The following is a 13,787-nucleotide window of genomic DNA, read 5'->3' on the forward strand; positions in this document are numbered from 1 at the left end:
TATGGACGCTGGCCAATTAGTTCTCCGCTATGAGGTTTAATCTGTTTCCATCTGAACAAGGACAGCAGCTGCTCAAATACTCCAGAATACTCAAATGCTCCAGAAGTTTGAAACACATTTGTCATTAATCTCTCTTCCAGGTTCCAAAAATGTGTCACCCTCCCAAATCTGCTGAGCTCATCACTATTCCTCTCCAGCATTCGCAGGCCTCCCCCGAAACTCACCAACCCCAGTTCAAATGCGTGTCACCTCAGTGTCTGCTAAAAGTTTCCTGTGCTCCCTAAACTTTCAAGTGTCCAAGTTTTCTGCTCACTCTTGGTTTCCTACAATCAAGTATCTGTCCTTTGAAATCTACGATTTAACATCATGGATGAAATCGTGAAGAAACAGGGCAGGAAAATTAGACTCAAAGTAGCCCATTCTACACAACATGAACATTCTGCTGGACAAGAGCGGACCCATGACCCAAGGCAGTTCACAGAGTAACCATGATGTCTTCAAAGATGCATCTGTTATTAAATGACACCAATAAAAGTTATGAAAAGATCAAGCCTGAAGGTTTAGCCTGAAGATTTCTGGGTCTATTTTCATCCACAGGAGCTAAGTGTGACGATGGACTCACATGAGAACCCCAATGAATCTAGATTCAGCCATAAACTATAACGAGTCTTGTTTTAAACCAGTCAGATGCCTGTCAACTTTCTTCTAGAACATACACAGATCAATGGCTTTCTGAAATATCACCACAGCATCCTCTAGATGTCACCTTGAGAACATGCCAGGTTGGAGGATGACTGCTTTGAACCACAAAAACAACTTTAAGTAAACCATTCTAAAATTTTGCATGCAGGATTGAACAGGCTGACTGAATAATATTTTATTCTTATGTAAAGATTAATTTTTGTTTTATTATTTATTTGCCAATAAATACTTATCCCAATTAAGATATGGTTCATAAAATGATCTAATTTGCTTTTCTGGGATTTTTTTCTTATTATTTTTTTGTTTCAAAAACAAATTTTAGGGATCTCCCACCAATCAATAGAAACAGAAATCCTTTAAGAAATGTTTCTAAAGCACTCTGATTTCTCTTGAATATCTTCCCTGTCCCCAAAGTCCCCCCAATGTCTGAGGCACTCAGGTTACCACCTGGGCACTGCAAAAGAGAGGAGGGTGCTGTAAGTTCAGAAGCAGCAATTAGCTGTTTCTGGAACGTTAAGAACATTTGATTATGGATGACTACCCAGCAATTGTTTCTCTTAGACCAGCTCAGACTCCGGCAGGCCAGTGAGTGACTTGATTTACTCAAGCAGTTCACTCAAAACCAAGAGAACTGTCAGGGAATTCATTCAAGTTTCAAACACCTTTGAGTGAGTTAAATCGGTCTGGAAACGCAGGAGGAAACAAAGATTTTTAGAGTGACTTTGGGGAATCCTGGATTATCTACTTAGCCTAAGGGTGACATGTTCAAAATTTACAAAAATACCTGAGGAATCATTTTCTTGTAAAGAAAGTCACCAGCCCTGTAGAGGGGTTTGAAGCCAGAGTCATGGGACTCCTAAGGGGATCTTTTCCAGCAACCAAGAGTTATGTAAAAAAACAAACAAACAAACAAACAAACAAACAAACAACAACAAAAACAGTGGTTCTGGGGCTGGAGCAACAGGGCCCTACACTGAGCACAAAGAATGAGGGCTCATGACCTCACAACGTTAGCTCTCTCAACTCCCAAAGGCGCTCCACGGAACTCCAGTGCTGGCACTCAGTCTTCCTCAGTCATGAGCAGACTCCCATGTGTGTTCTGATGACTGCCTGGGAACGTGCCATGCTCTGTGCAGATGCTGCCAGTTGAAGAAAATGCCACAAGAGCCCTAAAGCACTGCTCGTCCACTCTGGTTGGATTGGGGACTACTTCTAAATACAAAAACACCTTCCTGGGGTTGGGGATTTAGCTCAGTGGTAGAGCGCTTGCCTAGCAAGCACAAGGCCCTGAGTTCGGTCCCCAGCTCCGGAAAAAAAAAAAAAAAAAAAAAAACAAACCACCTTCCTGGGCTCCTGATGCTCGCCATGTGGCAGGGAGGTATTAAGCTTGGAATAAAAACACATGATGAAGAAGTGCCTTCTTTGACAGTGTTTGCCACAGTCCCAGCATATGCTCAGAGTGTTTCACGTAGGCGAGAAACCTCACGTGGACCAGATCCTCAGATTATCCTAGTTAGGAAACATACTAGAGAAACTTTTTACCTCATGAAAATTCTAAAATGTGAGAGAATACCCAATAATTCCTTTGGCTCCTTTATAAATCAGATAGATTCCAGCATCTCAACTACTGCCAGTACAGAGGATAAACAGCAGCAAGTTCATATTCTCCAAGTTTAAATTTGACCACTGTCCTCTATAATGATAAAACTTCAAGAATCAACTACATTTAAAGTGAAATGTAAAGAGCACTGCATGAGGATACACACACACATACATATACATATATATATGGATATGTATATATATATATATAAAGATGACTTCATATATAAAGGCCAGGTCTCAGAAATACTTGCCTTTTTAATCTCTATTATTTTCCTTCTTAATAGTGACCACTTCTCCTGGGTTATCTACAGTTTCGTTGGTCTCTCTCTGGGTCAGTGACACACATTTAGGAACACACAATGATCGTATACAATGGATTAAGAGCACTGGTTCCTCAGGGATCCAGAACAGGACTACGGCATTTTCAGGGCATACGGTCTTTAACTGTAACTGTCTACCATCTCTTTGCTTAGGAACTATAAGATTTCTTGCAGCCACGTTTTTCTTTTAAAATCCACCCTCTCGCAAAGAGCCGCAACAGGAATTAAAAAACATAGGTGAGACCCAATGCTCATCGTTGTTTATTCCTATTCTATTTATCACCATGATGGATAGCTTCAGCCCCTGCCCCTGAGGGTTCTCATACCCAGAGCAGGTTAGATAAATGGCTATTTATGAACCTGGAAACAGGAGAGAGTGTCTTCCTGGTACCTGAAATGAGCTCTCGTTCTATATGCTAGCTCACTCTCTTGTCTGGGAGTTAAAAGGAGTGTGTCTCTTTTCTATGCATCCCCAGCTCAATCCTCAAGAGAGATGAACTGTTTTTCACAGCCCACAGTCAGTCATTCAACACAAGGACCCCATGAGCTCTTCTGTCCATGGGGTCAAAAGGTGAGGTCACACAGAGAAAGATCTAGATAGAACCGAGAATCAGGTTCTGCCAGATGTAGTCACAGAAGAGAGAAAGGACTGAAATGTTAAAAGCAAGTCAACACAGGCAAACTGAAGTCCTAATGCTGTTAGGCCGGGGGTCTCAAAACTTGAAAGGCATCCTTGCCTTTAATTTCAATACCGTGAAAGCCCGTAAAAGTAGTGTGCATAAAGCAACGTGAAGACTTGGACATCTACTCATACTAGAGGTTCAAAGTTTAAAAGAAAAACAAACAAACAAACAAAGACATAGAAGCCAGTAATGTGGTCATTTTTGCGTGAGTTACTGTAAAACACTCATTGTGGCATTAACCTTGTACTACATAGAAGCCATTTTATTTGAAAGGGTGTTGTCACCAAAGAGGAAAGGCATTTCAAATGGAAAGGTGGTGACCCTACAGGGGTCATCATTAATCACCCGGGGTCAAAGACCTTCAAAATTGTAATAGGAGGCAGGGGGCAAGGGAAAGAAGGGAGAGAAAAGATCAAAAGGCCTTTGATGAGGGTTATCTACCTACACAATAGCACCTGTGGAATGGAAGCTCTCTGCAGTTGGAAGCCTCCCAGCCTCTAAGGTGACAGGGCTTCTGTTCATTAACTCAGCTTACTTCGGAGACTACAGTCAGCAGATGGCAGAAGAGGCCTAGAGGTCTCTCATGGCTGTCATTTTCATTGTGCCTCAGTGGAGCACAAAGCACTATTTTCTTTTCCCAGAGCAAGCTCTACAAAAGGAGGGAAGAGCTGTAGCTGGACCAACAGCAGTCACCTGACATCAAGCACCTTGCAGTTTAGTTTAGGAAAACATACGTATCTGCTCTTTGCAGAAGGCAAGCATTGACAGGAAGTTGGGGAGGAAGGGTATGTTTCCTCAGGCGAAGCCAGCTGAATAGAAGGTCTGTGGGATTTTTGGTTCCATGGCGTGGGCACTCTTTGCTCCTGTTAACACTGTTTAATGAACCTTACATGTCAAAGAAGCAGGTGGACAGAAGAAGCAGGTGGACAGAGAGACCACCATGGCTATTGGAATGTGCGAATCCAATCCTTTCACATGAAGGGAGGAAGCAACTAATTCAGGATGAGGTGAGGAAGCAAGGCTCTCTTGAACATTCGGTTATCGGCTTGACAGGGTTTTCCTGTCAGCAGTCTTTGCACCATCTCTACTAGGCTCATTCTAAGACCTTCAGTGGGTGCTTGACCTTAGACAGTCCGACCTTAGGTGGTCCACTCTTTCCTACATGTATATGTGCATATATATGTGTGTGTGTGTGTGTGTATACATATATATGCATATATATATATATGAATTTACAAATTGACACAGCAAGAGATGAATGATAATAACATTAACAAATCAACCATAACTATGTACATATGAGCATGGTCTCTCTCAACGTAGCATAGTGTATTGTCCTCACTTATCCCATAATAAATAATGCAAGCTGATACAATGCCTTGGTGATGGGAGGGAAAGAGGGGAGTGGCTGGGAGATGCAGCGTTTGATGCTAGACCTGGCGAGACTTAGGCAAAGCAATGGCTGTATTTTGGAGCAGAACCATGAGCAAGTTCACATGCTCCTCAGACTAAGCACACTATTCACAATCTGTGAGCTGCTCGTTTCTGGAATTTTCTAGTCTGTATTTTTAGAACATGGTTGACCATGAATAACTGAATCCATGGAAAGTGACACTATGGAATTGGGGATTCCTGGTCATTCCAGGAGACTCCAACCTCTGAAGCGAGCTGTGTCTTGTTCCTAGGGTACCTCGCCCTGGTAGATGGGGAGTGGAATACTTGGAGAACACAAACAAGGAGCCTTTCAAAAACTCACTAAAAATGTGTATAAAAATAATTTATTATTTTAAGGAATCAAACGCACAAAGGAGCAATATAAATGGCTTTCAGACTACGGGCTGTTTTGATTAGCCATGCCCTAGATGCCTACAGCCTACACCCATTAGCATGGATAATTGAGAATCCGCTAGATTTCCATTCGAACACAGGCTGTCTAATTCATTTCAGGCACTGAGATGGGAAAGGAAACCCTTGGCTACGAGCATCGCGCACTGTTCCCCTCTCTGCCGTACTAACCTCTGTACAGTCCAAAGAAGCCCTCGTAGCGGAGCACTTTCTTAAAACAGTCAAAGCTGTTTTTGTACATGAGCTCTCCCACAAAAGAGCCGGTTGATCGCTGGTTCTGCATTCGAGTCTTCACAAGATCGATGGGATACACGGCAGTAGCTCCGACCGCTGGAATGAAGGGAGAGCAACATCTCAGCCAGAACTGAGGTGATGTGGGTGAAAGACATAGGCGGGTGAAAATCTAAGAGAGGACTGAAAACAGAAGTATTTTTGATGCATAGATCTACTGAATTACCTTTTTATACTCTTTTAACTTTTATCCCAATGTCCCTTTACAAAAAAGGATATCACTAGAGTTTAAATTAACAGCTTATCAGGAGCGGCTAACCTCACAGAAGGGATCGAAAATTATCACTTGTAGGATTCTGATCATGTGCAAGTGTAGAAAAAGACCCCTCAGCTCTGGTCCCACCTAATAGATACAGGTTGATAGCTGACTTGGGGAACAACCACCGAAAGCAGGAGGTGGAAAATCAGGGGGAAAAAAAGAAAACCAAAGGATCAACAAAAGCGATGCTCGCCCATGACTAACCTCCAGCAATAGAACCCAGTCCAAACCTGTAGGCCGACTCTGCCAGCTGTAGAAGAAAGGGCCGAGCAGCATCACCCGAGGCCTTCTGCTTCATGTGTGCCGTAGCAGGGAGCAAGCAAGTCGAGGAAAGAGCAGAAATGCATGTGGTCACTTAAAATATCACTCAGCGGACTCCAAATCTAGTACACCTCAAATACAGAAAGGAGAACTGCGTTCGAGGCCATCAAGTTCTTACTAAATAAAAGTGTTTGCTGCTAAGCATGACTGAAAGAATATCAGAACATAAAATTACCACGTAAGAAATGACGTCATAGCCAATTTTCAAACGCTCAATTCTCACGGTGATCACAAAAATGTCAGTGTGGAAAACACTGAGGAGACATTGTTCTTTGATTCCGCAAACTGGCTGAGACTTTTGTTTGAGTTTTGCTTTTGTTTTAAATGGTAATACTCGGGTTAGTAAGGATTATTAAAATGCTATTCTCAATCTCGCCGTCAAACCAAATATGAGCTTTTGAAACTCTAAATAACATAGACCTAAACACTTAAGTTGAATTTAATCTCCGATGCTGCGATTCTCACTTAAAGTTACTCGAGAATAACAGTGAAAGACAGGGGAAAGGGTGTCAGCTCTTTGAAAAGCAACACCCAGCGCAAATATTCTGGAGCTACAATAAATGGCCAAGAAGAGAGGCTTGAAATGCAGTATTGGTGAGCGCGGAGGCACACACCTTTACTCCCAGTGCTTAGGGGGCAGAGGCAGATCTCTGTGAGATCTGGACCAGACTGATCCACGTAGCAAAGCAAAGCAAACAGGACTACATGGGTATATCCTGTCTCAAAATTACATAATAAATAAATAAAATGCTATCACTTTTAAAGCAAAAGCACATCATTTAAAATGGTGTCCTCAAAGAAGATCAGATGTTGGTAAAGAAAAATGTTCACAAAACTCTTCTTTCATAAAGAAAAGGTAAGGAGTGGGAGAGGTGGTTCATTAGTTAAGAGAACAGGCTGATCTTCCTGGGAATCCAGGTTCAATTCCCAGCACCCGCATGGCTGCTCGCAACCCTCTGTAACTCCAGTCTTAGGGATCTGATGCCTGCAGGCCTACGTGTGTTACACCCATAGACATAAAAATAAATCAATACATTTCAAAGATGAAAGAAAACTAGCTGAAAAGGCCATGGCAAGTGTGCAGGGGTTTGTTAAATTCCTTCTGCCTTTATTAAATGTTTATAATATTTCGTGGCGTTTTCTTTCTGTGTGCGAGTGTTTTGCCTGTTGCATGTATATATACCACGTGTGTATCTGGTGCCCACAAGCATGCAGAATCCCCAGAGCAAGAGTTAAAGATGGTTGGAAGCCACCATGTGGGTGCTGGGAACTAAACCCAGGTTCTCTATAAGAGCAACAAGTGCTTTTAACGGTTGAGCCCTTCAAAGTATTAAAAGAAAATTTAAGAGCGTAGAATATGAAGTCTTTTGTTGGTGGTGTTAGAATTATATATGGATATATGTATATGTATCTATATATCAACATGAAATTAGTATGGATTTTCGGCATCTCTATCGCCTAGTGACACTCTAAATGTTTATGACGGCCATAACTAAATAGATAAATTATAGGTGATTATGTTTTTCCTCATTTTTTAGCTATCTTCCTAAAATTCCTACTTCAAGGCAACCAGCTGTTTTGCTGTTGCTTTTCTGACCTGTCATCGTTAGTATTACTGAAGCCAAACCATTCTAGAATATTGTACTATCTTGTCTGTGAAATAAAATGCTAACTTTGTCCACAGAGCTGTCAGGAGAGAGTGACATACAGTCAGCACCTAATAATACCTGTTGAATGAATACATACATTCAATAAAATTTGTTTTCAAGAGGCGCGATAATTAACATCAGTGAACAATGAAAACAATCACCAAACCCAGCTACCAGCCCACTGAATTTTAACTGCTGTCAGCGCAAGGCAATTCCAATACAATGAGATCGTTTGAAATCTCCAGTCATTTAACTGAAAAGAGCTTTACGGAGAGGCACGCATGTCTAAGAAGGTAAAACATCTCTTACACAAGCTCCATGCCTTGCCTCCAATTCAACCCCTGTAGTCTACCTTCATGCTGACAGATGTATTCAAAGAAAGAGCGTTATCATTTTATTTACATGCATGAGAACATGCGATACTAAAAATGTTCTGGCATCAAAATAGTGAATGAGAGTACTCTCAAGATGCTAAAGGAAGGAACTTCTGCCATTACTGCTAATTCTTCCTGGAAAAAACGAATAGGTTCTCAGAGTGACACGATGAAGAAGATTCCAGCTTCATCACTCCCCTGTCTGGGGCAAACACTCGGAAGGTTGTAGGGTGTTAGGTCATGCAAACCGCCCACAGGTAGATGACCTGACTTGCTTGATCTGTCAGGTGCAGTGGGATTCATGCATAAAAAAAAAATCATCCTAGATTTCAGGTAGGGTTGCAATGAATTGCTCTAAACCTCTGAACGTCGGCCAATCACTTCCTACTGTAAAGCTCATCAAATTCCTCTAACCCTTTCGAGGCCAGTACCAGCAAGCACCCATTATAAGCTCTCCAAAGCTGCAAAGGGCACACAGGGAAATGAAGAGGTGCTACTGCCAGGGGGGAAGGCAGGGGAGATCTGAAACAGCCCCTCTACTTTCCTTAATCCCCAAATTTCTACAATAGCTGGTGGCACGCAGACACAAGAGATAATTATCTCAGACACAGCGTCTGAAATCAAAGGGAGGGGAGAGCAGGACCGCTTCCTCCTCTGCCCAGGATTACACTGTTCTTTCTCCTGCACCAGGGGGAATCGGCTTCCTCTTTTAACCACAGCCAGCTGGTTTCCCAGAGGTGCCTAGTTAGGATTTACTGAGCACACACACACTCCTTCCATTTCCATGCAGCACACAACTTGCTGCTGCCCTTGGGTGGGAAGGAGCTAAGAGAGGGGGAGTGTGGAGGGGGGAATCCTGGCTCCAGGCCTGACAGTCCTAAAAATGCAGCCCGCGTCAACCCATTGTGGTCAAACTGGCGTCGCTGTTCAGACCCAGAGCTCCAAGCCAAAAACAGTTAAGTCTCACAAGATTCGAAGATGGCTTTGCCTTAAAGGAGGTCTTTTTTCTTAAAAAAAAAAAAAAATACTTTCTGTCTCTTCATGGATTTATTTTACAAGCACCATGTAGGCATAGCCCGTGCGATGAAGGCGTTGCTCTCTCAAGCCCAGCTACAGAGCTGAGTAGGAGTTAAGCGAGGAGGTCCCATGTCTTAAGTTTCTGACTCCCACAACTTCGGCACATGGGCTTCTGTTAACCATAAAATAAAATCGAGCATTCCTAACATTGTTTCCACATAGCTTATGAATCCTTTCACAAGAGAAAACAGGTCTAAAAGTCTCTGAACTATGACTCCAGACTAAACAAAATTATCTCATTTTGATACTCAGAAAACCGGAAGGCATGGCTGTTAGACAATGCTCTGACAGTACCCCACTGAGGAACAACAATATCGTTCATTTAGCAATGCCAGATGCTGCTGGGGACAGTCACAAGAGCCAGTGCTCCACGCCCACATCCCTCAGTACCAGATGTGAAGAAGAAAAGAGCTACTTGTTTTTGGAGTGTTGGGGTTTCGAGTGTTGGGGCAACTGCCCTGTCTTTCTAAGAAACACATGCCCAGATCTGTTCACCAGAAGGTTGCTAAACAACTTCCCTTTTAGCCTCCTCAAAATGCCTACATTTGGAGAGCAGACTTAGAAAATGGTTAAGTCAGAAACTGATGCTAGAAGTGGAATGGAAGTGCTAGGGGCCTGGGTATCTCTGTGGAAAGCACCAGGAGAGAAGTCACTCACCTGCCTCTGGGCCTCAGCCAAGTTGAAGGGCAACATTCCTTCCTCTAGAGGGGCAATCCGCTCAATGTCTGCTAAGGTCATGCGCCTGGACAGAAAGTAAACAATGATGAAGCCCCAAATTTCTTAAATTTACACTGTGGAATTCTAGAATGTTCCTTTTATCGCTTCCCATATTTCAGCGTGGGCCTCCATTATTTGGTTTCTGTCTCTCCTGCTGAAATCTCCCTACACCTAGCTCCTAACCTTATTTTATTAAACTAACTTAAAAAAAAAAAAAACAAGCCAACTTACCCCCTCGGCTCATATAAATCCGCTAACTGAAACAAGATGTCAACTTCCATGGGTGTAACCTGACCAAACTTCTGGGCTGCCAGAGCAAACTCCTCTGTATGGAAGAAAGAGAGAGTCAGAAAGATCAATGCTAAATTCAGGGTTCAGTCAACGCCCAGGAGGAGTGGACATCACAACAGGTTATCATGAAGTCATCCCTCATTTCCCCAGCTCTTTCACCCACTTGGAAAAAGAATACAGAACTCCATCCCAGCCAACACTCAGAGTAAAGCCGGGTGCTACCTGAATGCTTTATAAACAAATGACAGCAGACGGTATTCAAACTACACTGACATAGCAGGTCCCCAAGTTATTCTTATAGGTTTTTTGAATCTTATAAATGCTGATAACATCTTCTTCGTGTTCACAGATCACATTATGGTATCAGCAACACAGGGTTTGTGAAACCCTCAATGTATTTTTGAGGGCCACTGTCCACTTCTTGTAAGAAATGGAAAGATTCAACAAGTCCTCTATTCTTCATTCAAAGGTCGTTTTCAGTTTGTCAAAAACCTAGTGTAAATTGTCTTGTCTGCTTTAGTTCGTCTGATCGCAGACTAGAGGACACACGTCACTAATGAATTCACCAGTGTGAGTGGGTTAGGAACTCCTAAGTAAACTCCAGGCTGCCTGCCTCACTCCCCATCCCCGCTCCCTAGCACACTTGGAACAAGCATTCCAGTGCACTCACTCACCCTTAGTCACCTCCACATCTTTCCTGCTGCCAGCCAGGGTGCTGTAGATCTTCCTAATGAGCTCCATGTTGTTAAGGAGCGAATTAAATCCATTAAAATAGGAGAAACTGACTTGATGAGATCTCGTGCCTCCAGCGGCCTTGGGAAGTTGAAAGCATGAGAAGGGAAAGAAAAAAAGATACGAAGGTAAAGAAGTTCCAAAAGTACATATATTTGTCACTGTTTTGGAAGTAATCGGGAGTGAATATACCAAAAAAACAAACAAACAAACAAAAAAAAAACACAAAAAAACCCAAAAAACAAAAAACAAAACCAACTGCAGTATATTTCTTTCACTTTAGAAAAAAAAAAGCTAGAAGTGAATTTTAAAAGTGACTGCAACTAATCACGACCAGGACTTGTGCTGCCATGCGCAACCCCTGGATAACTAAACAAATGCATGTGTAGGATTATAACAGGACCAGGAGTCATTTACAGAGCTCGAATTTCAGTTGGAAATGTTTTCTAAGTTGGTTTACTTCATCTAATGAGCAGATCTTAAGGCCTTAAACATACAAACGGTAGCACACACATGCATGTGTTCACACATGCATTGTAACGGAGTAGACGTACTATGAGAAGTGGCCAGTGCAACCTTAATGTCAAAAGTTGTCCTTCATACGTAAACCAGCAATAGTCACTGAAGACTTCACAGTGGTGGGATAACTAAGGAACAAGTGTGTTCCGGTACAGTTTGGAGATACCGCATGCCTAGATGGGGGTTGAAGCTGTTCAGAATTCAAATAATCAGAATTTTTAAGAAAACATTTTTCTTCACAGGGGACGGGGAACAGATATATAGATATATAGATATATATATAGATATAGATATAGATATATATCCACTGTGAATGGAAAATAAGAAGGCAAAATATTTTTATTAGGAAAGTGCTTTTTTAAAACAGCTGTATAATTCTTCACTTAATAATCACTCAAAATAGCTGACATGAGAGTTTACCTGGGAGTGGCAGTGGGGCGGGGCAGGCGGGGTAGGGGGGTGGGGCAGAAAAGGAGTGAGACTACCATGGTGCCAGAATGGGAAAGGCCATGTGTTCAGAATGAAGCACCAGGAAACAGACCTGAAAGGCTCATGGTCAGCACTGTGGGAAACTGAAGTGGCTGTGAACACACTCACGGTCTAGCAAAGGGAGTTTCCAGAGAAGTGGCTCCCAAATCTTAGGAATCAGAGAGAAGCTTTAACGTTTAGGTGCTGAGATGTAGCCACCCATCGGTGGTGAAGCGCAAACCTACAGAAAACCTGAATTCCATTTGTAATGAACCTCCCTGGTGATCTAGATTGTCCATGACCACGGCTTGGAACCACGACCAAGAATGCTGCAGGACACCTCAGAGTTCCAACAGGTAGCAGGGACATCAGCTGGACATCCTTTGGGATGGGACAACTATGACACATAATGGCAGGGCTTTGCCTATCACAAGCACCACTGCAACCCCAATGGACACCAAGAGACAATGAGAAATCTAAGCTTTAGACCTTCTGATCTATCTGTGACTCCACCAAGACATCCACGTGTGCATGTCTGCAAGGTGCCTGCCTGCATGTGTGTTTCTTTGTCCTTAAATTAGTAACACAAAAATCAGCATTCGACATATCTTCAAATAGAAGGCAAAAGAAGATGAAGTCATAAATTATTTTTGTTTTTCTCCTTTTTTCCTAGTTATTAACAGATGGACCCTCTGTATTCATGAATTCTACATATGCAAATGAAACCAACCAGAATTTTGCAAAGATTTTTGGGAGGGGGCAATTATATCTTTACTGAATATGCACAGATTTCTTTCCTTGCCATTATTCCCTGAACAACACAGCAAAACAAAGATTTAAAAATACTTACACTGAAGTGGCTGGGTATAAAATTAACTCAAATAAATCAGTTGCCTTCCTCTATACAAAAGAGAAACAAGCCAAGAAAGAAATTAGGGAAACGACACCCTTCATGATAGACCCAAATAATATAAAGTACCTCGGTGTGACTTTAACCAAGCAAGTAAAAGATCTGTACAATAAGAACTTCAAGACACTGAGGAAAGAAATTGAAGAAGACCTCAGAAGATGGAAAGATCTCCCATGCTCATGGATTGGCAGGATTAATATAGTAAAAATGGCCATTTTACCAAAAGCAATCTACAGATTCAATGCAATCCCCATCAAAATACCAATCCAATTCTTCAAAGAGTTAGACAGAACAATTTGCAAATTCATCTGGAATAACAAAAAACCCAGGATAGCTAAAGCTATCCTCAACAATAAAAGGACTTCAGGGGGAATCACTATCCCTGAACTCAAGCAGTATTACAGAGCAATAGTGATAAAAACTGCATGGTATTGGTACAGAGACAGACAGATAGACCAATGGAATAGAATTGAAGACCCAGAAATGAACCCACACACCTATGGTCACTTGATTTTTGACAAAGGAGCCAAAACCATCCAATGGAAAAAAGATAGCATTTTCAGCAAATGGTGCTGGTTCAACTGGAGGGTAACATGTAGAAGAATGCAGATCGATCCATGCTTATCACCCTGTACAAAGCTTAAGTCCAAGTGGATCAAGGACCTCCACATCAAACCAGACACACTCAAACTAATAGAAGAAAAACTAGGGAAGCATCTGGAACACATGGGCACTGGAAAAAATTTCCTGAACAAAACACCAATGGCTTATGCTCTAAGATCAAGAATCGACAAATGGGATCTCATAAAACTGCAAAGCTTCTGTAAGGCAAAGGACACTGTGGTTAGGACAAAACGGCAACCAACAGATTGGGAAAAGATCTTTACCAATCCTACAACAGATAGAGGCCTTATATCCAAAATATACAAAGAACTCAAGAAGTTAGACCGCAGGGAAACAAATAACCCTATTAAAAAATGGGGTTCAGAGCTAAACAAAGAATTCACAGCTGAGGAATGCCGAA

At 42.1% G+C, this 13,787-nt stretch overlaps 1 protein-coding gene across 6 annotated transcripts in view; it reads right to left on the bottom strand.

The window, feature by feature from the left end:
• The window catches only part of Slc25a13 (solute carrier family 25 member 13), a 182,683-nt gene that overhangs the window by 66,575 nt on the left and 102,321 nt on the right, over positions 1-13,787 (bottom strand). Inside the window, exons 7-11 of one of the 6 annotated variants that reach the window (XR_005503443.2) lie at positions 10,809-10,947; positions 10,075-10,168; positions 9,784-9,868; positions 5,936-5,994; positions 5,327-5,485 (exon numbers count right to left, since the gene is read on the bottom strand). Coding sequence is in view for 4 of the 6 variants with exons in the window: in NM_001419624.1 (NP_001406553.1) it covers positions 5,327-5,485; positions 5,910-5,997; positions 9,784-9,868; positions 10,075-10,168; positions 10,809-10,947 (565 nt within the window). In the remaining 2 variants the exon portion in view is untranslated. Of the gene's footprint in view, positions 1-5,326; positions 5,486-5,909; positions 5,998-9,783; positions 9,869-10,074; positions 10,169-10,808; positions 10,948-13,787 lie in introns of those variants that run through there. The other 5 variants (XR_005503442.2, NM_001419627.1, NM_001419624.1 and 2 more) reach the window with 5 other exon arrangements.

The sequence above is a fragment of the Rattus norvegicus genome, chromosome 4, assembly GCF_036323735.1.
Source record: "Rattus norvegicus strain BN/NHsdMcwi chromosome 4, GRCr8, whole genome shotgun sequence".
Taxonomy (NCBI): Eukaryota; Metazoa; Chordata; class Mammalia; order Rodentia; family Muridae; genus Rattus; species Rattus norvegicus.